The sequence below is a fragment of the Chiloscyllium plagiosum genome, chromosome 19 (genome assembly GCF_004010195.1).
Source record: "Chiloscyllium plagiosum isolate BGI_BamShark_2017 chromosome 19, ASM401019v2, whole genome shotgun sequence".
Classification (NCBI taxonomy): Eukaryota; Metazoa; Chordata; class Chondrichthyes; order Orectolobiformes; family Hemiscylliidae; genus Chiloscyllium; species Chiloscyllium plagiosum.
The window spans coordinates 57,439,749-57,463,050 of record NC_057728.1 but is presented as its reverse complement, the minus strand read 5'-3'; the positions used below and the strand labels follow the sequence as shown (position 1 = coordinate 57,463,050).

The window sequence follows — 23,302 nt, the reverse complement described above, 5'->3', positions numbered from 1 at the left end:
CCACACTTGGAATACTGTGTTCAATTCTGGTCGACTCATTATAAGAAAGATGTGGAAGCTTTAGAGAGGGTGCAGACGAGATTTACCAGGATGCTGTCTGGACTGGAGGGTATGTCTTATGAAGAAAGCCTGAGGGACTAGCATTTTTCTCACTGGACCGAAGAAGGATGAGAGGTGATGTGATAAAGGTCTACAAGATGTTGAGAGAAATAGATGGAGTGGATAGGCAAAGATTCTTCCCTATGGTAAAAATGTCTATCACAAGGAAGTATAATTTTAAGATAATTGGAGGAAGGTTTACGGGAGATGTCAGAGGTAGATTCTTTACTCGGAGAGTGGTGAGTGCATGGAATGCACTGCCAGAAGTGGTACTAGAATCAGACACATTTGTGGCGTTTAAGCGACTCTTGGTTACGCACATGGAAGTTAGTACAAGGAAGGGTATGTAGGTTAGTCTGATTTCAGAGTAGGAGAGGAGGCTGGCACAGCATTGAGGGCCAAGGGCCTGTACTGTGCTGTACTGTTCCATGTTCTATGTACACTTACAACTGCTGCATCATGTTTTCTCTCTACTTTTGTATTTCTTGTGATCTGTGGCCTTAAACCATTAATGGAAGGCTGGGCGAGTTTTCGGGCACCCCAGACTATTCTTCTAGGGACATGAGTTTGAATCCCATCATGATAGATGTTGAAATTTGAATTCTTCAAAAATCTAGAACAAAAACTAACCTAATGTAAGCATTGCTGACTGCTGTAACAATCCATCTGTTTCACAAATTTTTTTGAGGGAAGTGAATCTTTCATCTTTTCCTGGTCTCGCCGACATGCAGCTCTAGATCCATAGTAATGTGGTTGACTCCTAATTACTCATTGGGCAATTAGGAATGGTTATTAAATGCTGCTATAGCCAATAATGTAAACATGCCCTGAATAAATAGTTTAAATAACTGCCATTGTTCCACTTCCCTTGATAGCAAAAAATCTGTCAATCTCAGTTCGAAAATTTACGATTGGTCTCACAGAAATTGCTATTTACGTAAGTGTTGCACATCTCTACCATATTTTGTGTGTTGAGTGTTTCCTAATTTCATTGTTGAAAGCTCTTCTCTAGATTTTAGACATTAGCTCGTGGTCTAAGACACCCCATTCAACATTGAATAGGAACAAATCCTATTCTATTCTCCTTTTTAAGACCTTGAAACCTTTGATCAGATCATCCTTAACCTTTTAAGTTTCATGGAATGCAATCCTTTTTCAAGTGGTATCTTCTTTTAATTAGAGTCCAGATATAATTATGATCAAAACAAGCTGTATTTCCTTCAAAGGCCATGATGTCATTTCAAAGGTATGGTGCTCAGAACTGTTCCCAGGACCCAGGTATGGTCTGACCAGACCAGAGTTTTGACTGTGGACAAATTCTACTCAGTAATTTGTCTCTAGCTGTAAAAGAAAAATGAATTAACTGTTTACAATTATTTTCTGAACCTGGTCCCACCCATGACAAACCTAGGCAGGACTGTGCATTGTGAGGAAGATGTAAAACGTCTCCATGAGGATTTGGACAAGCTTACTGGATGGGCAAAAACATGTGGAAAGATGTAGTGCTTTACATTTTGGGAAGAACATGTGCAAAGTATTTATTATTTAGTAAGAGGTTGGAATGTGTAAGTAAACAAAGGGACCTGATGTTCTCATTGACCAGTCACTGAAGGCTAGCAAGCAGATACAGCAACCTTTTAGGAATATTAGTCTTTATTACAAAAGAATTTGAGTGGAAGTGTAGTGAAGTTTTCCTTCAATTGTATAGAAGCTTGAGTAGATCATACCTGGAATTATATGTGGTGTTTTGGTCCCCATATCTAAGGAAAGATATTATCGCTATTGAGAGATTGCAATTAAGGTTCACTATACTTGTTCTGGACCTGTATTCTCTAAAATTTTGAAGAATGAGTAATCTTTTTGAAACGTAACAAATACTTAAAAGAATAGACAGGTTGAGGTGATTTCCTGATTAAGAAGTCTAGAATGGGTGACAACTTTAAAAATAAGGGGAATGACATTTTACTTAAATGAGAAAGTATTTTACTCAAAAGGCTGTGAACATTTTGAATGCTCCACCATAGTGGGCTGTGGAATTTCATCCTGTTCATTATGTTTAAGAAAGAGTTGGAAATCAGGAATCTTAACAATTGTGTACAAGGTTTTGGGAATGGGGTAGTTACGCATTGAAATGTTTGATCAGTCATGATCATATTGAAAGACTGGCAGACTTGATAGGCTAAATGGGTTATTCCTGTTCCTATGATATTTTAGAATGTGTAACTGGAACTCCAAATCTCTTTGCACCTCTACTGATTTGAGCTTAAAAATAATCAAAGATTCTGTTCCTCGAAGATGGTAGAATTAGTGCTTCAAAGCATAATTATTTTCTGGGAAAAATCCTCCTTAGCTCTGTTTTAAATGGGAACTCCTTATTTTAAGACCGTTACACCTAGTTCTTGATTCTTCCGCAAACGAATCATGTGTTCCACACCCTGTCAAAAACTCTTTAGAATCTTACATTTTAGTCAAGTCCCTGCTTGCTTTCCTGAACTGCAGTGATACAGGTCTAGTCTGACCAATCTTTGCTCCTCGTCATTCCAGGAATTAGCTTTGTAAACCATCTCTAACTTTCTCCAATGCATTTATATCCTTCTCTGAATAAGCAGATCATTAGTGCACACAGTCCTCCAGATGTAGTTTCAGTAATGCCTTGTATAAATGAAGAACAGCCACCTATTTTTGTGATCACTTCCTCTCACAATAAACAACCACATTTAGTTATATTTTCTAATTACATGCTGTACCTATATTACTAACCTTTTGCAACACAGCAGTAGGGTAACCAAATCCCCCTCCTTCTAGGAGCTCTGCAATCTCTTCACATTTATCTATACTATATAAATAACTATATATTACCAGAATAGTGTCCTAATTTTGCTCTCAATATCATATATAGCAATATATATTAATCATGGGGCTTATGAATAACACCAATGGACTTAGATATTTGTAAATAATGTACTGCTATTAATAAATGTAAACTTTTAAGTTGACAGCTATTCTCTTGTACATAATCTTAATGCTCACTGTGTCTCACTTGTTAATGCGCATTTGCTAAATGTGTTGGCTGTTGACTTTGACTTCTGTTTGAAAGTTGTTTTACTGTGATTAGATTAGATTCCCTACAGTGTGGAAACAGGCCTATTGGCCCAACCAGTCCACACCGATCCTCTGACGAGTAACCCACCCAGACCCATTTCCCTCTGATAAATGCAACTATGGGCAATTTAGCATGGCCAATTCACCTGACTTGCACATCTTTGGACTGTGGAAGGAAACCCATGCAGACACTGGGAGAATGTGCAAACTCCACACAGACTGTCACCCGAGGCTGGAATCGAACCTGGGACCTTAGTGTTGTGAGGCCGCCCCTGATTCCACAACATTTCACAGTTGACTCCATTTAATTATTTGGTCAGAACAGCACACTGAACTAGGATACAGGGGAGTATAGATGGTTAGTTCACTATTTACAGTACTGAGAAAGAAAGAAAATGCATTTTACCTACCAGTCACGTTGTATTTTAACTTGTTGCAAGGAGTTGTGCTTTTAAGGTCAATCCTTCCAGATTCAGTAGCAAAGTAAAAGTTGTGTGCAGAGGTCATAAGATGCAGTGAAAATGATTGAATTGTTCAGATATCTGATGCACTTCACCACTAAAGAATCGGTCTCTTAACTGATATTGTACTTTGACCTGTGTAGACTTGCTTTTTGTTTTGCTATTTATGCAGTTGTCTAGATTTAATTGGAAAGGAGCTGAATTGCGTACATTTTTTATGAAAGAGGAACTTGAAAGACTTATTCAACAGGTAAATCATCAGCCAGAAATTGAATGAATGCCTTTGTAATATTGATTGTGAATTGAATCAATCAACATAAATGGAAATTACAAGAACATTTCGGTGGGTACAGGGGCATAGCACTCTATCTCAACAAAGTTCTAATCGCAAATGTGCTGCTTTCATGTTTTAGCTTTTGAATTTATAAAACTTTGACAACTTTTTTGCCCTTGTCTTTTTATGCCTCCATTGCTAGAAAATTCCATGCCCCTGGAAATGAGAGGGCAAGCAGGTAACTAACTTTTAGGCCTCTGTTGTGAGTTGTGCAAGAATGACTAATGCTCTGTAGTTTCAATCTTGGCTTGTGTTTAATCATCTGACTTTTGTGTGGTGCTTCCATATCTTAGTGCAAACAAATTAGGAATATGTGCAACCAGACTATTGTTTTAGGCTTCTGTCTGCTGTGAAGCCAGCTACCATTCCAGATGCTTCAGTGGTCTTGATTTTGCAGTGTCAAATATCAGTACTCATCATTGTTAAAAGGTCATCTGGAGACCAACTACTGGCAACCTCGCATCCATAATTAAATGTGGAAATCAAGAGGTTACTGATTTGATTTGAGTTGATTTATTGATGTCCTATGTACCTAAGTACAGTGAAGAGTGTTGTGAGCACTACAGGCAGAACGTAACATACAAAGACATACAGATCATAGGATGTTCAGATAGAGTGGGCCCACAAGGTTATGACTGCATAGGAGGTGCCCAAAAGCAAGATCAACATTAGATTTGAAATTAGAGAGGTCCATTCAGCAGTCTAATAACAGCAGAGAAGAAGCTGCTCTTAAACCTGTTGGTGCGTGTACTCAAGCTTCTGTATCTTCTGCCTGACAAAAGAGCTTGGAAGAGACGATTACCAGCATATGATGGCTCTTTGATGAGAAATGTCATTATAACACTACCTTGCTAAGCGATTCATCATTCAAATGCACTGAACTACATAACAGGTACTTGTTAGACATGCCGGAGAAAATTAGGGTTTTTCAGGTTTAGGTTTTTAGGCTTTTGTTTGTGATCCCCTTTAGCAAAAATAATTTGTTTATATAGCGGCTCTGAAGCAATAATGTGTACCAGGTATATCACACAATAGTTCAGAAGCAAAATTTGAGAAATGTCATAGAGATCTCAGCATCGCAGATGTCAGTCTACAGCCATTCCGATTCACTCCATGTGATATCAAGAAATGACTGAACACTGGGAAGTCTATGGACTCTAACAGTATTCTGGCAATAGTACAGGAGACATGCTTGAAAATGTGCCGCACCCCTACCCAAGCTGTGCCAGTACAACTACTTGTTAATGGGGAAATTGCCCAAGTACATCCTGTACACAAAAAGCAGGACACATTCAACCTGACCATTTATTGCCCCATTAGTTTACTCTGAATCATCAGCAAAATGCTGAAGAGGTTCTTGACAGAGTTAACAAGTAGTACTTGCTAGGCTATAATTTGCTCACTGACATTTAAGTTGGTACCATCAGGGTCACTCAGCACCTGACTTCATCTCAGCTTTAGTTCAAACGTGGACAAAAGAGCTGAATTCCAAAGAGAATCTGAGAGCTCACCTTGATGTCATGGCCAAAATTGGCCAAGCATGGCATCAAGGAGCTCTCTCAGAACTATGGGAATCATGTGGAAAACTGGTTAGAGTCTAGCAGGACACAAGGGAAGATTGTTCTGGTTTTTGGAGGTGAATTATCTTAGCTGCATAACATCACTACTACTTCCTGAGGGTAAGGTCCTAGGTCTAGCCACCCTCAATTACTTTATCAATAACCTTCCATCCATCATAATGTCAGAAGTAGAGATGTTCACTGTGCAACATTCAGCTCCATTTGTAACTCCTTAGACACTGAAGCAGCCCATGTCTAAAGTCGGGAAGATATAGACAATATCCAAGCTTGGGCTGACAAGTGGCAAGTAATGTTTGCACTGCACAACTACTAGGCAATGACTACCTCCAACAAGAGAAAATGCAAACTTTGTCCTTTGACATAATGTCATTTCGATTGTTGAATTCCCCCTCTATCAACATTCTGGGCTTATCATTGTCCAGAAATTGAAAAGGACCAGCAATGTAAGTGCTGTTTGGCTACAAAAACAGATAGGTCAGAGGCTAGGTGAGTAATTCACCACCTGGCTTCCCAAAGACTATCCACCATCTGCAACTCGCATGTTAAAATAATGATGGAGTACAGCCCACTGGATGAGTGCAGCATCAATAATACCCATGAAGCTTGCCACTCAGGACAATGTGACCCACTTGATTAGTACCATATCCTCAAAAGCTCAATCCCTCCGCAAGATTCATTGCAGAAATTCTTCAAGGCTCGTTAAACAGCAGCATTAACCACTATCATCTGGAAGGAGCATCACCACTTGATAGTTCCCCTCCAAGCCATTTACCATTCTGAATAGGAAATATGTTGCTGTTCCTTCAGTGTCGCAAGAACCCGGAACTCCTTCCCTCATGATATCGAGTGTTCCTGCAATAAATTGACTACAGAGATTCAAGAAGGCACAGACACCTAGGAATGGGCAATGAATGCTGGCCCAGCCAGCGAAATTCATGTCCCATGAAATGAATAAGCAAAAATTGAGGCAGATTAAAAAGAAAATTTGGTCAAAGAATTGGATTTTATGTAGCAACTTTTAAAGAGAAAGAGCAGTAACAAGGGTTTGAGCATATTGCCTTTGCCGCATAATCTGTAATGGAGTGTTTAAAATCGGAGCTGCTCAGATTGATAGATTGGAGGAGATTATGGGATGATGAAAAGTAAGACTTTGGAGGCACGATGAGAATTTAAAATGCATTGAATGTTGAAATGAAGTTTATACTGATGTCATAATGATGACCTCATTCATGGATGATTGAGTGTGTAAGATACGACAACCGTGAATAGTCCACTTTAGGAATAACAAAAATCTGGAGTGCTTCAGGAACAGTTGAGCTGAGAGACTCATGGAATTAGGCAATGTTATGAAACTGTAAGTAAGCAGTCTTAGTGCGGATATGTGTTCCAAACCTGATTTTGGTTCATTATTACATCAAAGATGTAAGGAAAGCAAGTCTCACCTTTTGAAGTTTTCATGTCCTTTAGTAAACTTGAGGTCATTTGAAGCTCTTCTGCTTACATTGCAGTTGCATCCAATCCTGCTTATCCATATTTCCTCTTGTTTCTCACCTTCGTTGGCATTGGATTAACAGCTTGATTTCAAGTCTACAGAGCCTCTTCCGTCATCACAACTCTCTGAAATGTCTTTGCTTCTCTCAAATGATTTTTTAAAATTGCAATATGATCTGTTTTAATATTGATTGTAGAATAATAAGGATACTAGTAAAATTTGCATGCAGCAGAATCTGGGTGTTCTGGTATAGGCGTCATAAAATTACCATTCAGATATGAGATGATTGGAATGCAAATGTTATGTAATTTGTGACAAAGGAAAAGAAAACTAAGGATGTTTTGGTACAATTGTATGTAGTATTGATGTGACCACACTGAGTATTTGTACATTTTGGTCATATTTAAGGAAGAACATAATTACATCAGTAATAGCACAGCGAAGGTCATCGACATATTCTAGGGATGGGGTAGAGGGGGATGTGCACGTAAATTCCTTGAGCACAGGTTAGACAAGATAGACCTGTATATGTTGGAGTTGGAAAGGAAGAGAAGTGATCTTTTGGAAACACACAAATATCGCAAGGGGAGTTGAGTGGATGCTGATATGTTTCGCCTTGTTGGAGAGACCAGGGCAAGGACACATAGTTTAACTGTAAGAAGTCTACCATTTATGATAGAGATAAGTTTTCCTCTGAGGTTTGGGAGTCTCGAGAATTCTTTCCCTCAGTGTGGAGGAGGTGGGTTGTTGCTTCGTCTTAAAAGCAGATGTTTATTGATTCTTAACTGAGAAGGAGCTCAAAGGATATCAGATGCAAAAAAAAGGTGGTTTTAAGACTGCAATAAAATTAGATGTGGTGTTATTGAATGGTTGAACATATTTGAGGGGCTGAATGGCCGCCTTCCACTCCTGATTTGACAGTTTGTACGTACTCTTCGTGTAGTACTTAACTTTCTCACCTCAGCAACCAGCTCATGAAGATGGCAACACCCTTGCTGCACACCCCAATTGCTACAGCGAAGAATTGACTCTCTAACCAAGATGTGAGAGAGACAATAGAATAAGAGAAAATTGCTGAATAATGGCCATGACATAGCTCCTTTGGGTGCTAAATGGTGGTGGTAATCCAGAAGTGCTGACTAATACAGTGGGACACAGCTTCAAATTTCACTGTGGCAACTGGTTAAATTTAAATTCAATTAAATCTAGAATATAAATGTTGTCTCATTAGTAGTGTGATGAAACTATAATTGATTGAAACTATAAAAATCACCTGGTTCGCTGATATTCTTTAGGAAAAGAAATCTGATACCAGACCTGTGGCAATGTGTTTGACTCTTAAAGGCTCCCTCAATTGGTAAGCCACTCAGTTCAAAGGGTAATTAGAGATGGGCAGCAAAACTTAACCTTGCTAGTGATGCCCTCATCCTATAAAAGACTTTAATGAAGATAACTGAGAAAAGAAAACACGAAGTTAAAAGACACATTCAGTGAGGTAAAAAGACACATGGCCTTAATAAAGTGGGTTGAAAAATGAACAAACAACTGATCAGTGGAGTGACTTCAAATGTAAGAGGGCTGGAAAACTAAAATGAGCAGAGAGGGTGTTGAACGGTTGGGCTATGTGGATAAAAATGATCAAAACTAAACAAAAAGGGCTTTTAGGCTAAATTGGGAAACATAACTGGGGAAATGATAAGGGAGATAAGGGTTGAAAGTAAATGTGATAACGGCTAACAATTTTTATTAAAAGCGTCGGTCGTACATTTTAAGGAAATAGGTGAAGAGAAGATAAAGATGGTCAAATGAAGTTGGAAATCGACTTGTGGAAAACTATATGGAAAAGATGTTGCATGAATATTTTGTATCCTAGGTTCTGAATCAGAAAGCATTTCTTTATTCAATAAATGCATGCAACTTTTCTGCAAGAGCAAGTTAGCTGCCCCTGCTTACAGCCCTTTCCCTGTAACTTGCATTACCCTCTTCAGTTGCTTAAACAATTCCCTTTTGAAAGTAACAATTACTTTGGTGTGTGCACTAGTCTTTCAGATAGTGAATTCCAGGTCTTATTCACTCGCTGTTTGAAAATTTTCCTTTGTGTACCATGATTCTTTTCCTGGTTACTTTAAATCTCTCATTTCTTGATCATTATGCCAGTGTTTGGGGAAGACTTTCTCATTGTCTGCTCTGTCTAGACCCATCATTATTTTCAATAATTCTAATCAAATCTCCTCTCAACCTTCTCTTTCCCAATAGAACCACCATTGCTTGACCAATTGGCCTTGTAATTGAAGTTCCTCTTTTTTTTGGAACCATTCTTGGAAAATTCTTTCTTCATCCTCTCTTGAAACCTTTACACTTATCTGAAAGTGTAATGTTCAGAATTCTGCTTAATTCTTCAGTTGATTTGAATAGTTTTTATATGCAGAGCTTCTCCTTATCTTCCTTGCTTTTATATTCTATGCCTTTTACAGATATCTTCAGAGAAGTTATCCCACACCTCGAACAGGTGGGATTTGAGCCCTGGACCCCCTGCACCATTTGAGCCCAGCCTCTATTTGTAAAGCTCATGTTCCATTTCCTTTTTAACTACTCGCTCACTTGCCCTATTACCTTCAATGATTTATGCTTATGTACCCCTATGTCTCTCTACTTCTATATTTCCTTAGAATTGGAGCATTTAAGTTTCCATTGTCTTTATTCATTCTTCCTCCCAAAATATATCATTAAACTTCTCAATGAATTGCATCTGTCACCTGTCTGCCTATTCCACTAACCTATTGATTGATGAACTAATCAAAAGTACAGCTTCCAAATAATTATTTTACTCAAATAATTAATATTTCAGCTATTTCCTCTTTTGTGGTGTGCATAGGTCTCCCTTTTTGATGCTTAATTAGCTCTATGCAATTAGTTTTAATTATGTAATTTAACTTGTTTAGAATTATGTAATTAAGTGCACTAGAGAAGACTATGAAACAATTATTAAAACTTGAGAAGAAAGGCAAGTTAACAGTCTAAGGCACGCACTATCTGTTGCTAAATGACATTGGAAAGGAATGGGAGAGATTCCGACAGGTCTGCAGTTCCTCTTGTATTTAAAAATTGTGCTAAGATATTAGAATCCTATGTAACTCCTCCAGTTAAAGAAGTGGGGGATGTAAGAGGTAACAAAGCAGCTAGTATAACAGTTTTTCACTTTGTGGGCAATCTTTTAGAATTTGTGTATTCAAGATGAAAATAATGAGTGTTTGATTAATGTGTTAGTCAAGGACAGCCAGTGCAAAGTTTTGAAGGCAAATCATGATAACTTAAGGATTTCTTTTAATCTGATTACATGAATAAGAAATGTCTTGAATTGTTTGTGTGTATAAGTATAATAAAAATGTGCATTGCAGGCATTCAATAAAATGTTGTATGGAAGACTTGTACAAATGATCAAGAAAGCAAGTAACAGTCAAAATGTAGCAAGATCAGTGCAAAAATTAAGAGGTGATGGTAACTCTTATCAGCATTAGATGCACATTGCTTGTGAGTATTTTATGTACTGTATATGTAATATGAAACTGGTTTGCACTCGAGTATGATGAGCATGATAAATTTTGCTCTGGGAAGACCATTTTATAAATCAGCATAGAATGTGAAAGTAAAGAGGTAGGAGCAATGGTGCAGTCTTAGGAATAGTTTAAATGCAGAAATGAGTTATTTGGGTTTATTTCATTGACAAAGGAAAGGCCAGATTAATTTTTTTCTGGTTTTTAAAATTAAGTCTTGGCAAGGTGAAAAGAGTGACTGTCCCTTCTGGTTGTGAAGTAGGTTAAAGTTATCTTGTTATTGACAATGAGCAAAGTTAGAAATCTCCTGATCCAGTGAGTTATTGAAGAGTGAAATGCTTTAACACGAAGTGGTTGTGAGAGACTCGATTGTATATTTTCAAACAGGATGATGCAAGGCTATGGAGAGAAGATAGGATAGTTCTGGAATGCCCCAGTGAAGAACAGTCCACTGATATAGTGGGGCAGCTGATCTGCTGTTCTGCGAATTTCTGTAGTTTGATTTTACCAAGAAATCTGGACTTGACTTTCAGGTATTCTTAGTGCTTGCAGTTATAAACACAAATTCAATAGTGATTGTTGGTTTTATAGCATCTTTGTTTAACAAAATGGTGGCCGTGGGAAGTTGTAAGCTAAGGCTGCGCTTGCCTGTCAATTGATAGATGTGTACTGACTCATTTGTGTTGACAACTTTTAAAAGATTCTTTAATTGTTGCAAATGAGAAGTGCCTTTTGAAATGTTAGTCTTTCTGGGGTACTGTGGAGCTTTTAAACTTTTGGATCTTTGCAGAAGAGATTTGTACTGGATAACATGCACAATTGTGTTAGTTTAGTTATTGGTTACACACTTGAATATATGGATATAATTACTGAAATATGGTATCCATTGATTATAACTTATTTTAATCTTGGGTCATTTATGTTTGAAGTCTTATTAGTTATGGTCACTGCCTTGCAAAGGGTAAGAATGTGTTTTCCCGCTTTAATCATTAAGTTAACAGTAAATTGCTTGCTGTGCTTATCCAGCTTTAAACATCTGAGCATTTTTCTTCTGGTAGGCCTCCATCCCAAATTGGATAGCAATGTCAAGTGCCTCTCCTCTCTCAGTTGCAATGAGGGGCTTTGAAGTTAAAGCCAATCAGACGCAAATTGCATCTGCGTTTTTAGCCATTGTGGGTTCTTCATTGGTATGGCAGCCATAGATAAAAAGAGAGAATGCAGGGAGGGAAAAACTTACAGATTAAAGCTTAAAAAAGAAAGGGTGTGATGTTTATGGGTGAACTGAATCAACCATGACCAAGGAAATCAGCTGTTCAATATCCATTATATATTGGCTTTCAGAGCATGCATTTAGTGCTCTTTAAACTTTGGATTCAATCTAGGCCTTGATGTGACTGATGGAGTGCTATGTTGGAGTGACTTTCTTCTACATTATTGCTCTGAGAAACAAAAAGCATTGTAATTGTGATCTGTTCTGAAGAACGATTGCTGGATCAGCAATGTTAATTCTGCCTTCTCTCCACAGATGCTGCCAGATCTGCTGAGTTTTTCCAGCAATTTCTGTTTTAGTTTGTAATTATGACCTCCTTGGGAGAAGAAATTTTCCTCAATTGTGTGTAGCTTATTTAGAGCTGGAAATGTGTTGCTGGAAAAGCGCAGCAATCAGGCAGCATCCAGGGAACAGGAGAATCGACGTTTCGGGCATAAGCCCTTCTTCAGGAATGAGGAAAGTTTGTCCAGCAGGCTAAGATAAAAGGTAGGGAGGAGGGACTTGGGGGAGGGGCGTCGGAAATGTGATAGGTGGAAAGAGGTCAAGGTGAGGGTGATAGGTCAGACTGGGGTGGGGGCGGAGAGGTCGGGAAGAGGATCTCAGGTTAGGAAGGCGGTGCTGAATTTGATGGATTTGACTGAGACAGGGTGGGGGGAGGGGAAATGAGGAAACTGGTGAAATCCGAGTTCATCCCTTGTGTAGCTTATTTAGGACTTTGGACAAAGGCGAAAATATAAATTCGAATTGAGATGACATCCTTTAGTTACTATGGGACATAGGTTTAGGATGTAGGTTTGCTCGCTGAGCTGGAAGGTTTATTTCCAGATGTTTCATCACCCTAATAGGTAACATCTTCAGTGGACCTCAGGCGAAGCACTGCCGATAATTCCAGCTTTCTATTTATATATTTGGGTTTCTTTGGCTTGGTGATGTCGTTTCCGGTGGTGATGTTGTTTGCTGTGGTGAAGTCACTTCCTGCTCCTTTTCTCGGGGGCTGGTAGATAGGGTCTAACTCGATGTGTTTGTTGATAGAGTTCCGGTTGGCATGCCATGCTTCTAGGAATTCTCGTGCGTGTTTTGTTTGGCTTGTCCGAGGATGGATGTGTTTTCCCAGTCGAAGTGGTGTCCTTCCTCATCTGTATGTAAGGATACTAGTGAGAGAGGGTCATGTCTTTTTGTAGCTAGTTGTTCATGTATCCTGGTTTCTAGTTTTCTGCCTGTTTGTCTAATGTAGTGTTTGTTACAGTCCTTGCACAAAACCTCAACCTGAGCTACAAATCTTCTCAACTCGCTAGGATGTAGGTTTAAGGTAAAAAGGGGGTAAGTTTAAAAGAGATGCAAGAGGTGAGTTTTTTCACGCTTTTTTTTGCCTGGAATGTGCTGCCAGAGGAGATGGTAGAAACAGATACAATAGCAGTGTTTGACCTATATGAATAAGCAGGGAATAGAGGGATATGGATTCCATAGAGGGATATGGATTCCATAGAGGTGCAAGTTTTTTCACTTAGATATCATGTGTTGGTGCACTCTTGGTGGGCTGAAAGGTCTGTTCCTCTGCTGTATTATTCTTTTTTCTTATGCCTTCCTTGTTCAGAGCTGTGCCCAGGAACTGCATAATCTGACTACTACTAGGTTGTTTGAAACTATTAATGTTCTTTTAAATAAACCCTTTTCAGTTTTAGATAAGGTAAGAATTTAAAATGCAGTAAGTTCCATAGCTTTTTTTGATTGTTCCCAAAACAGGAAGTGATGCAAAAGAACTTCCTGGGCACATTTACAAAGAGCAAAGGCAAAATGGCATCTCTTATTCATAGCATAAGTGATTTATCTACAATTTCTGATATTAATAAATTTTGTCAGTTGACCATGACAAAAATGAAAAGTCATGGTAAGTAACTTTTTCGCATGTCCTAATGGAGCTTGTTTTGTACTTTTGAATCTGACAAAAGTATCACGTGGCTAAATAATCGATCAAGTACATCTTTTGGACAAACAAAGTAAAGGCATACTTTCTTTTGATACTATACCAAGTTAAGAGCTAATGCTTCACCAATACAACTTCAAAACATCTCCTGAGTTTGAATCTTTCTAGAGGTGATATTTTCTTAACAAAAGCTGACTTGAGGTTTGTAGTCCTTTCTGGGATAGTTTAAGCTAATTTCAGAGAAGAGGAACCAGAAAGTAGAAGAATGCAGGAAAAAAAAGTTAAGATTAGAAATATCCCAAACATTTGGCAACCAGTTTGAATAAAGTAGAAAAAGGGATAAAGAAGAGATTAAACTCTGCATATTTTGACATTTATGTTGTGGTTTCGAAGTATGGGTGTTTCTATTAACACTTGGGCTTCAGTAAGACCAGGAATAGATTTTTAACATTTCCTAGCTGCAAAGTGTTCAAGAATGACAGGGAAGAAAAAAAGGTGTGTGGCAGAACGATTAAGAATGGTAGTACGGATCTGAATAGAAAAGATTTACTATATGGTTGAATCTGTTTGGCTTGAGTTGAGGAACAGAGAGGGAGCACTTGGGCTTGGAGGTATTTTGTAGAGCTCCAAAGCAATATCATGGAGAATAGGTGTATACATTTGTCAGCAGATTTCAAAGGCGTGTAAGAAAAAGTGGTACTGGGAGACTTTAAATGCCCCAGTATAGACTCGGAAAAACTAAGGATAGGGAAACAAAATGATTCCTGGTGTGTGTACAGGAAAACATTTTTGGCCAATATGTCTCCAAGCTATCATCAGGAAATTGTTGGATCTGCTTCTGGCAAATTAATTGGGTACAGTGAAGTGTGTTCCAGTAGTAAATCATCTAGATAACAGGAAACATTGCACATTTTGATTTAAAATAATAAGAAAAAGGAGTTTTCAAAGATAAAAATGTTGATACTAATTTAAGATGGAATTTATTACAAATTAGAAAAGACAAATTGAAATTAGTAACAGAACAATATACAGCATTCGGGGTGGGGGAGTGAATAGTTCTGATACAAACAAGCCATATTTCTTTACAGGAAAAGGTTAGATCATCCAAAACTGATGCATCTGCATGTGAAATTAAAAGCTAGGATAAAACAGCAGGAGAGGAGCTTCCAAAGTATGGGTCAATTTGTAGCCAAGAAAATTATGGCAATAGAGGAGGAAATTGAAAAACCTACTATGAGACACAGAGGTAATGAAGAAATGTTTAGAATGTAGTATCAAGTTGCAACCATTTTCTACATTTTGTCAAAAACTGAAAGCCGTTTGATTGGGAAGCAATTGAGCTAATTAAGAACTCAAAGCGAAATCTTTATGTAGGGGTAGAGTGCTTTTCAGTTCTCTTCACAAAGCATACGTGAAATTTATGCTATTTAGAACAGGAAGTTATGGGCAGGATAGTGATGGGTAGAACAGACCTACTAAAAAGATTAGTATTGCTGAAGTTGATAAGTCACTTCATCCAGATAAAATGTATTTGAGGTTATTCAAATCAAAATTGGGAATGGTAGGACCATTGTTCACAAACTTTAAGTTGTCATTGAATGTAGAAGTAGAACTAAGAGCTGCTGTTGTTATAGGACAGGGGATGGGATAAAGCAGTAACCTACAAGACTAGTATCAATGGGGACGTTATTGAAAATCATTTGAAGAGTGAAATAAGCTTCCATTTTGGAAAAGTGTGGGTTTCTGGAGGAAACCCAATGTGAATTTGTTACAGGCATGTCATGTCTGATTAGCTTGATTGAATGCTTTGAGGTTGTAGAGAAAATCATGGTACTTCAGTAGGTTTGGCATGTTTAAACTTTTTTGATGCATTTAACAAGGTGACATACAGAGTATTTATAAAGAAAGTGGCAGCCCATGAGATTAAAGGCAAGTAACAGTATGGATACAGAATTGGGTCATTATAATAGGGAATGCTGGTGGTGAATACATGTTTTTCAAACTAGGAAGTGTTGCCTAATGTCACTCTTGGTTCCATTTTCTATTCAGTTTTTTTTTGTAAATAAGTTAGAATCTTGAGGGGAGCAACATTATAAAGTTTACAGATAATACAAGATATGATAAGTCAGGATGAGGATTGTTGTAGATTTCGTAACAATAGACTCGACACTGAAATGGACAGAAGTGTAGCAGTTCAGTATGAAGTGTCAGTCAATGTCTTTAGAGATGGAGAAGAAATTATTTTTTAAATTCTGTTAAGCATACAAGATAAGTAACAGTGTAGTTTATTTTTTTAAAAAATAGCACTTGGATGACTGAGTTTACAAATACTGGAATTGAATATAAAGCAGAGAGACACTGGAACTTTACAATCACATTTGATTTCTGCTGAAGTATTGTAAACAATTGATAATGCGTAAGAAACAGTACAGAGGGGGTGCAGTATGACACTGGTTGAGGCATGTGCAGTCTGGAAAAGTTAGAACCATTGTCTTTGACATAGAGACTAAGAGTGACATAATAGATGATTTGGAGTTGGGGACCATGTGTACTGTCAGGTTTGCAGATGACACTAATATGAGTGGCAGAGCAAAGTGTGCAGAGGAACATAGATACTTTAGTGGGCAAAGGTCTGGCAGTTGGAATATAATAATAAATGTGACGTCAACCATTTGGTAGGAGTAACATTAAAAAGGATTATTACTTGAATGGTAAAACGTTGCAGCATGCTGCTATACAGAGAGACCTGGGAGTTCTTGTGCACGAATCAGAGGGTTGATTTGCCGTAATTCGGAAGACAAGTGGAATTTTGTCCTTCATTGCTAAATGGATTGAGTTTAAAAGCAGAGAGGTTATGTTGCAGCTTTACAGGATGCTGATGAGGCCACACTTGGAGTACTGCATGCAGTTTTTACTTGAGAAAGGATATACTGGCACTGGAGAGAATGCAGAGGAGGTTCACTTGGTTGATTCTGGAGTTGAGGGGGTTAGCTTATGAGGAAAGACTGAGTAGACTGGGATTATATTCATTGGAATTTAGAAGAATGAGGGGTGATCTTATAGAAACATAAAATTATGAAGGGAGTAGATGAGATAGAAGTAGAGAGGATGGTTCCACTGGAAGGTGAAACTAGGACAAGACAGCATAGCCTCAAAATTAGGGGGAGCAGATCTAGGACTCACTTAAGAAGGAACTTCTTCATCCAAAGGGTTGTAAATCTATGAAATGCCTTGCCCAGTGAAGTAGTTAACACTACTTCAGTGAACATTTTAAAAGCTAAGATTTTTTTTGAACAATAAAAGGAATTGAGGTATATGGTGAAGACACGGGTAAATGGAGCTGAGGCCACAAAAAGATCAGCCATGATCTTATTGAATGATGAAGCAGGCTCGAAGGGCCACTTGGCCTACTCCTAGTTATGTTCTATTATGTAATAAAGTTTCCAAAATAGTTTGAGATGTCATGAGAGGATACAGGAAAAAAATCATTTTCTGGTGAGTGGGTCACTAATTAGAGGTTGTAGACTCCAAATAATTAGAGAATGATTTGGAGAGTGATGGACAATTTACTGTTTTGGACCCCTCTACTTGAAAATGTGGTTGCAGATTGATTCTATGAATTTTAAAGGGATTTTGGTTAGGCAATTGAGGAGGAACCTACATGGTTACAGGCAAAAAGCAAGTAGTGGTACTATGCATGCTTTGAAAGAAGAAGTACATGTGTATTGGGTTGTAAGACCAGCTCCTGTGCTGCAGATTTCTGTGATTGTTATGAAATAATTAATTCGATAACATTTTTATTTACCATCTCAGGTACCTGGTGGATAGCCGGTGGTTTAAGCAATGGAAGAAATATGTTGGCTTTGATAGCTGGGACAAATACCAGATGGGAGACCAAAATGTGTATCCTGGTCCTGTTGACAACTCTGGGCTTCTGAAAGGTTTGAACATTTGCTTTATGTTTTTAATTATGAACTGTGCTATTAACCATGCCCTGCAGAAGTGTAGGAGAAAGGTCCTTGTATATGAACCATTCTGTTGTCTTGGTATATGGAGGTATATAGTGCAGTTTATGCTTCCAAAATTGTTCCAAATCTTGACACATTTTGGTTTATATCCATATTAAGTGCGAGGGCAAAATGGCCTATATGTTCAGGTATCTGAGCGTCCATTGTAGTACTTGCTGCAGGACTCTGTCTTGAACTCTGTCTTGCCCTTATTATTACCATGCCACAGGATCCTTATTCTCAGTTTCTACCACTCTTTCGTCTATCGATTTCCAGATTTCAAAATGACATGAAGATAGGGTTTAGTTTGGAGTATTTTGACTATAGAATTTTTTTTTTTAGAAGCTAACATTTTCGTGCAGTTAATTGGGTCTTTGTCTTTCTCAAACTGTTGCGCTCTGGTTAAAATGTAGGAATATTTAGTTACGGTTGTACTGTACATAATGTGCAGCGTCACTGTTAGAAGTATGACACCTGAAAATTTATTAAGTCAAATTGAGGAAAGCAGATTCATTCTCATTATTTATATTAAGTTAATCATATTAGTCAATCATTTGTCACCTGGCATGGTGAACCATATTACGTAGCCACAGTAAACTTCAGCAATTTAATGAATCATAATGTTAAGTGCCAGAATACTCCAGCCTGTTTTTTATTAAACTATATTAATTGTTTACTGCTGGTATTATCATTTGAAACTATAATATTACAGTTAAACCTGTTTGAATAAAATCAGTGATTTTTTGCTTCACACACAAATGTGCTCATTTTTGAGAGGCGAATCTTTATAACAAGTCAATGAATCTTGGAGAAGCAAAACTCTCATTTTGAAGAAGTAATTATGGTGATTAAATGGAGATATTTTCTGATTTAATGAGTTATATAAACCAGTTGCATATCATGTAAACTACTTCAGCTTTTCCCAGAAATACTTGAATATGTTTGTGCTTTAAGACCACATTGCACCTTGAATATTTTTTAAAAGAAATAAATAATGAAGCTTTCAGGGAAGCTATTTTAATGTTTTTGCGCATTGCTGGAGAAATTCGTCAGATTCTTTTCAGTTGGTATTGGCCCTTTTGGCAGGTTTCGCGACGATGTCTTGTGAGAATTTCTGACCTAGTTAAAAATTAGATATACAGGTTCACATGTCAATCATAGCAGCTCGAGGGTAGGAAAATTAATGTAGTCACGTGCTAAACAAACTATCAAATATTTTTGTCAGAAGACAGATCAAGTAGCGTCTATTAATATTTGGAGATATAATCAGAGAAAGTTTGAAGCAAAACCCAGTAACCTTGCTTGAATTTCCCCTGGAGATGGATATAATTCCAGCACTTGCCTAATAGTTTGTCTAGTTATTCTAAGGAATGTTTTTGGGCACCAATGGGCAATCACTGTTTTAATTGGGGTGAATATGGAATGTAGCTCAGGATCTGAGGCCTTAATTTGCAGGTCAGGTTTCAATCAGGATTTTAAATATTCAAGGCAGAACTCTGTGCATTTTTGGCCAAGGTTATGCCTGTCATTTCTCAGGTAACACAACTGCCCATATAACAAAAAGATCATTCCAACATTTAGTTCCTGTTGCAAACAGTTTGAGAAATACTTTTCCTTTGCAATTAATTTGCTTCTGGGGAGCTTTTCAAAGGGAGGAGCAGCATTAGAAAATGTTAGGCTGATATTAACCAATTCAATTTTGATTTTACTGTCTCAAATCGAAAGTTGCACAATTATCTTGTATGTCGGGTGCTTGTGGTAAAGCCAGCCTTTGGTGCTTGGCTCTTGTTCTGTGAGGAAAATTTCAGAAGAAATTAAAACTTCCTTTAAACTTTGAAAATGCCATCATTGAACTAAGTGTGCGCATTACTAGAAATGCAAGTTACTTCAGGCCTGTTGTCTATGTTTTGCTTTAAACGTGTTGCCCAGTATAGCTCTGCATACATTTCTTGATCTCCTATGACATCATGTAATGGAAATTGAGATAGTGTAGTCTTCAGGCAAAATTAGATTTGGGGAGCAGGATGCGTAGATGCATTTTAATTTAGAAGTTTCATTTTCAGTCCTTATTTTTATATCTCTGCTTTCTCTGTCCATGTTTAAAATGGGAGTTGACATTTTTGATTTTCATCTGGTGTTCCTCACTGCTAGTATGAGGATCTGTGATCTGGGAGGACTTGAGGTTTTGGAATTGAACATTTTAAGAACTGAAAGTGGATGTATTGAGGGAGATATCTAGTGTAGATGATTAAGCTGCAGCAATACTTTATAATATGAGAGGATTACATGCAAGTATTACAGTGCGCATTTTATTTAATCTGCAAAGATTTCAAATATTTCATGTGAGATTGTGAATAGATATTCCATTTTGTGTATTTTGGTGTTAGCAGGAAAGGTGGTGCGAAGATTGATTTGTAGAACAAAAATGTAGTTCGCTGTACGTAATGACTGGAATTAATTTATATGTATTAAAAATTGCCTCTGTAATACCATGTGAAAAATCAGGATTATTGGTGGACATAAATAAACAGAAGTTGTGACAGTTGAGGATTGATTGAGAGGAAAGTTTTGGGAAAGGTGGTTGTATAGGGATTGAAATGCTACCCTTGCTGTGAGTTCCCAGTCAAGTGAGGCCACAGCCTCCTGGAGAAATTAAAGGGAAGAATTAGAGAGAAATTTTAGATACACATTTGGATAGATGCAAAATGGTATTGAAGTGGTGGCGTAGATGCATAAGGCCCCAGGAGTAACACTGAAGTAAAATCATCATTATGCACTGTGCGCCTCCAAGGGTAATGAACTTGAGAGATGGGAATGCCTGAGGGAGGGTGAATAGTTGGTGACTTTAAGAAGACCATATGCGTGATGAGTGATTTTCTTTAAATATTTAGTGTTTCAGTATTATAAACTATCTTTGAAGGACGTATGTGTAGAAATAGGATTGTTGGAAAGTGCTGCATTGCCTGCAAAAGGGAATGTAAATCTTACAAGGTACATTTAGAGGCATGAAAAGTACAGGGGGGGCCACCAAGACTGCGCTAACACATTCTTTACTAAACCTTTCTAAACTAAAAACCTTTTGCCTCTACATGGTTTGTGTCCCTCTATTCCCTGCCTATTCATATATCTGTCAAGATGCCTTCTAAACATAGTTACTGTGTCCATGTCCACCATCTCCTCTGGCAGCTCATTCCAAGCATTTACCACCTTCTGTGTTAAAAAAAAAATAAACTATCTCTTACATCTGCCGTAAACTTACCGCTCTTATCTTAAATCTATGTTCCCTAGTAATTGAAATTTCTATCCTGGGAAAAAAACTCTGAATATCCATTTTATCCATGCCCCTCAATTTTGTAAACTTCTATTAGGATGCAGTTCATCTTTAAATGTTTAAGTGAAAACAAACCAAGTTTTATAATCTGTCCCCTCATACCTAATACCCTTCAAACCAAGCAACATCCTGGTAAACTTTCTGTACCCTCTGCAAAGCCTGCACAACCTCCTTGTACTATGGCAACCAGAACTGTACGCAATATTCCAAATGTGGCCTAACTAACATCCTACACAGCTGCAACATGATTTGTCAATTTTTATATTTTCTGCTCTTACCAATGAAGATAAGCTTACTATACTCCTCCTTGATCAACTTATCCACTTGTGTTGCCACGTTTGGGGAACTGTGAACCTGTATGCCTAGATCCCTTAGTATGTTGATGCTGTTAAGGGTTCTGCCATTTACTGTTTACTTCCCTCCTGTATTAAATCTTCCATTTGTCCTGATTAAACTCCACTTGCCATTTCTCCAAGTATCCAGCCTATCTATATCCTCTGGAATCATCCTCACTATCTGCAGGTCCCCCAGACTAATCAGGCCACCTACATTACCACTGAATCACTTATATGCATTACAAACAATGTAGGTCCAAGCAAAGTACCTTTGCATTACTACTCTCTGTCTCCTATGACTAAGCCAGTTCTGTATGCATCTTACCAGTTCACTGCAGATCCCTTGTGACTTCAAAGTAAGCATTTGTGTGTTTGACCCAACTTTGTCAGGATATGAGGAGTGGTTTGTGTCTCCTAGATAATTTTTGGTATAAGACACACATCGGGAACACAATTTCATGTAAACATCATGAAGAATTAGCCAGTTCTTATTTTTTACTGTGATTTTTGTTATTGGCTTGAGCAAGTTTGAATTTATCCAAAGTCACAGTTGAGGGGGTTGCCTTATGAGGAGAGACTGAGTAGACTGGGATTATATTCGTTGGAATTTAGAAGAATGAGGGGGATCTTATCGAAACATATAAAATAATGAAGGGAATACATAAGATTGAAGTAGAGAGGATGTTTCCACTGGCAGGTGAAACTAAGACAAGAGGGCATAGACTCAAAATTAGGGGGAGCAGATTTAGGACTGAATTGAAAAGGAACTTCTTCACCCATAATGAAGGGAATACATAAGATTGAAGTAGAGAGGATGTTTCCACTGGCAGGTGAAGACAAGAGGGCATAGACTCAAAATTAGGGGGAGCAGATTTAGGACTGAATTGAAAAGGAACTTCTTCACCCAGAGGGTTGTAAATCTATGGAAGTCCCTGCCCAGTGAAGTAGTTGACACTACTTCAGCAAACAATAAAGAAATTAAGGGATATGGTGAGAACGCAGGTAAGTGAACCTAAGACCACGAAAAGAACAGCCATGATCTTAATGAATGGTGGAGCAGGCTCAAGGTGCTAGAAGGCCTACTCCTGCTCCTGGTCCTTATGTTCTTTCTTTATTGTATTGTGTTTGTCCCACACAGGTGGAGATTCACAGTCTCTAAAGGAGCATCTCATAGATGAGCTGGATTATATCCTGGTACCCACAGAAGGCTGGAATAAGCTGGTCAGCTGGTATGGATTAAAAGAGAACCAAGAGCCAATTGCACGAAAGGTATCTCATCTATATGCATGATAATTGGAAGTCAGAGGGTCACAGCAAAACTAGGTAAAACTGAAGAACCAAGGAATAAAAGTATGCTAATACATTAAGGTGAAGAGGAATGGCAGGATCATCAATGTCAGCATACATCCATTGGGTTTAAGAGCTTGTTTCTGTGCTGCAGGCTCTAATTATGGAAAATATCAACTCAGACTGTCTACCACGTTTGTGTACAGTATAATTGCTTATAAATTGCTATGTGTAGTCATGCAGGCTAATGGCCATTAGATTCAAACCAGCTGTCCAGCTAACTTATCCACAAATTCAGTTCAGTTGATAGCAGTAGAATTATAATCTAAATTTTATAATCTAAAATCAGTAAAATCTTTAAAGCATTAGAGGAAGATTTCATTGTGATGCTGTTGCGCCCTTAGTTTTATATTGAATTGACATGTTGGGGAATGAGTTAGTGCTAATATCAGTGGATTAGTAATCTGAAACCCCCTGCTAATAACTGGACTAGCCTAATGGCACTATGTAACCTCTGTTTATCATT

The 23,302-nt window shown here is 37.9% G+C and overlaps 1 protein-coding gene across 7 annotated transcripts in view; it reads left to right on the top strand.

Annotated features, from left to right (window-relative positions):
* LOC122559857 (ubiquitin carboxyl-terminal hydrolase 15-like) overlaps positions 1-23,302 on the top strand; it is a 107,921-nt gene that overhangs the window by 5,132 nt on the left and 79,487 nt on the right. For 6 of the 7 annotated variants that reach the window (XR_006314572.1, XR_006314574.1, XM_043709978.1 and 3 more), the window contains exons 2-3: positions 17,630-17,757; positions 22,628-22,758. Coding sequence is in view for 4 of the 7 variants with exons in the window: in XM_043709978.1 (XP_043565913.1) it covers positions 17,630-17,757; positions 22,628-22,758 (259 nt within the window). In the remaining 3 variants the exon portion in view is untranslated. Of the gene's footprint in view, positions 1-17,629; positions 17,758-22,627; positions 22,759-23,302 lie in introns of those variants that run through there. The other variant, XM_043709980.1, reaches the window with a different exon arrangement.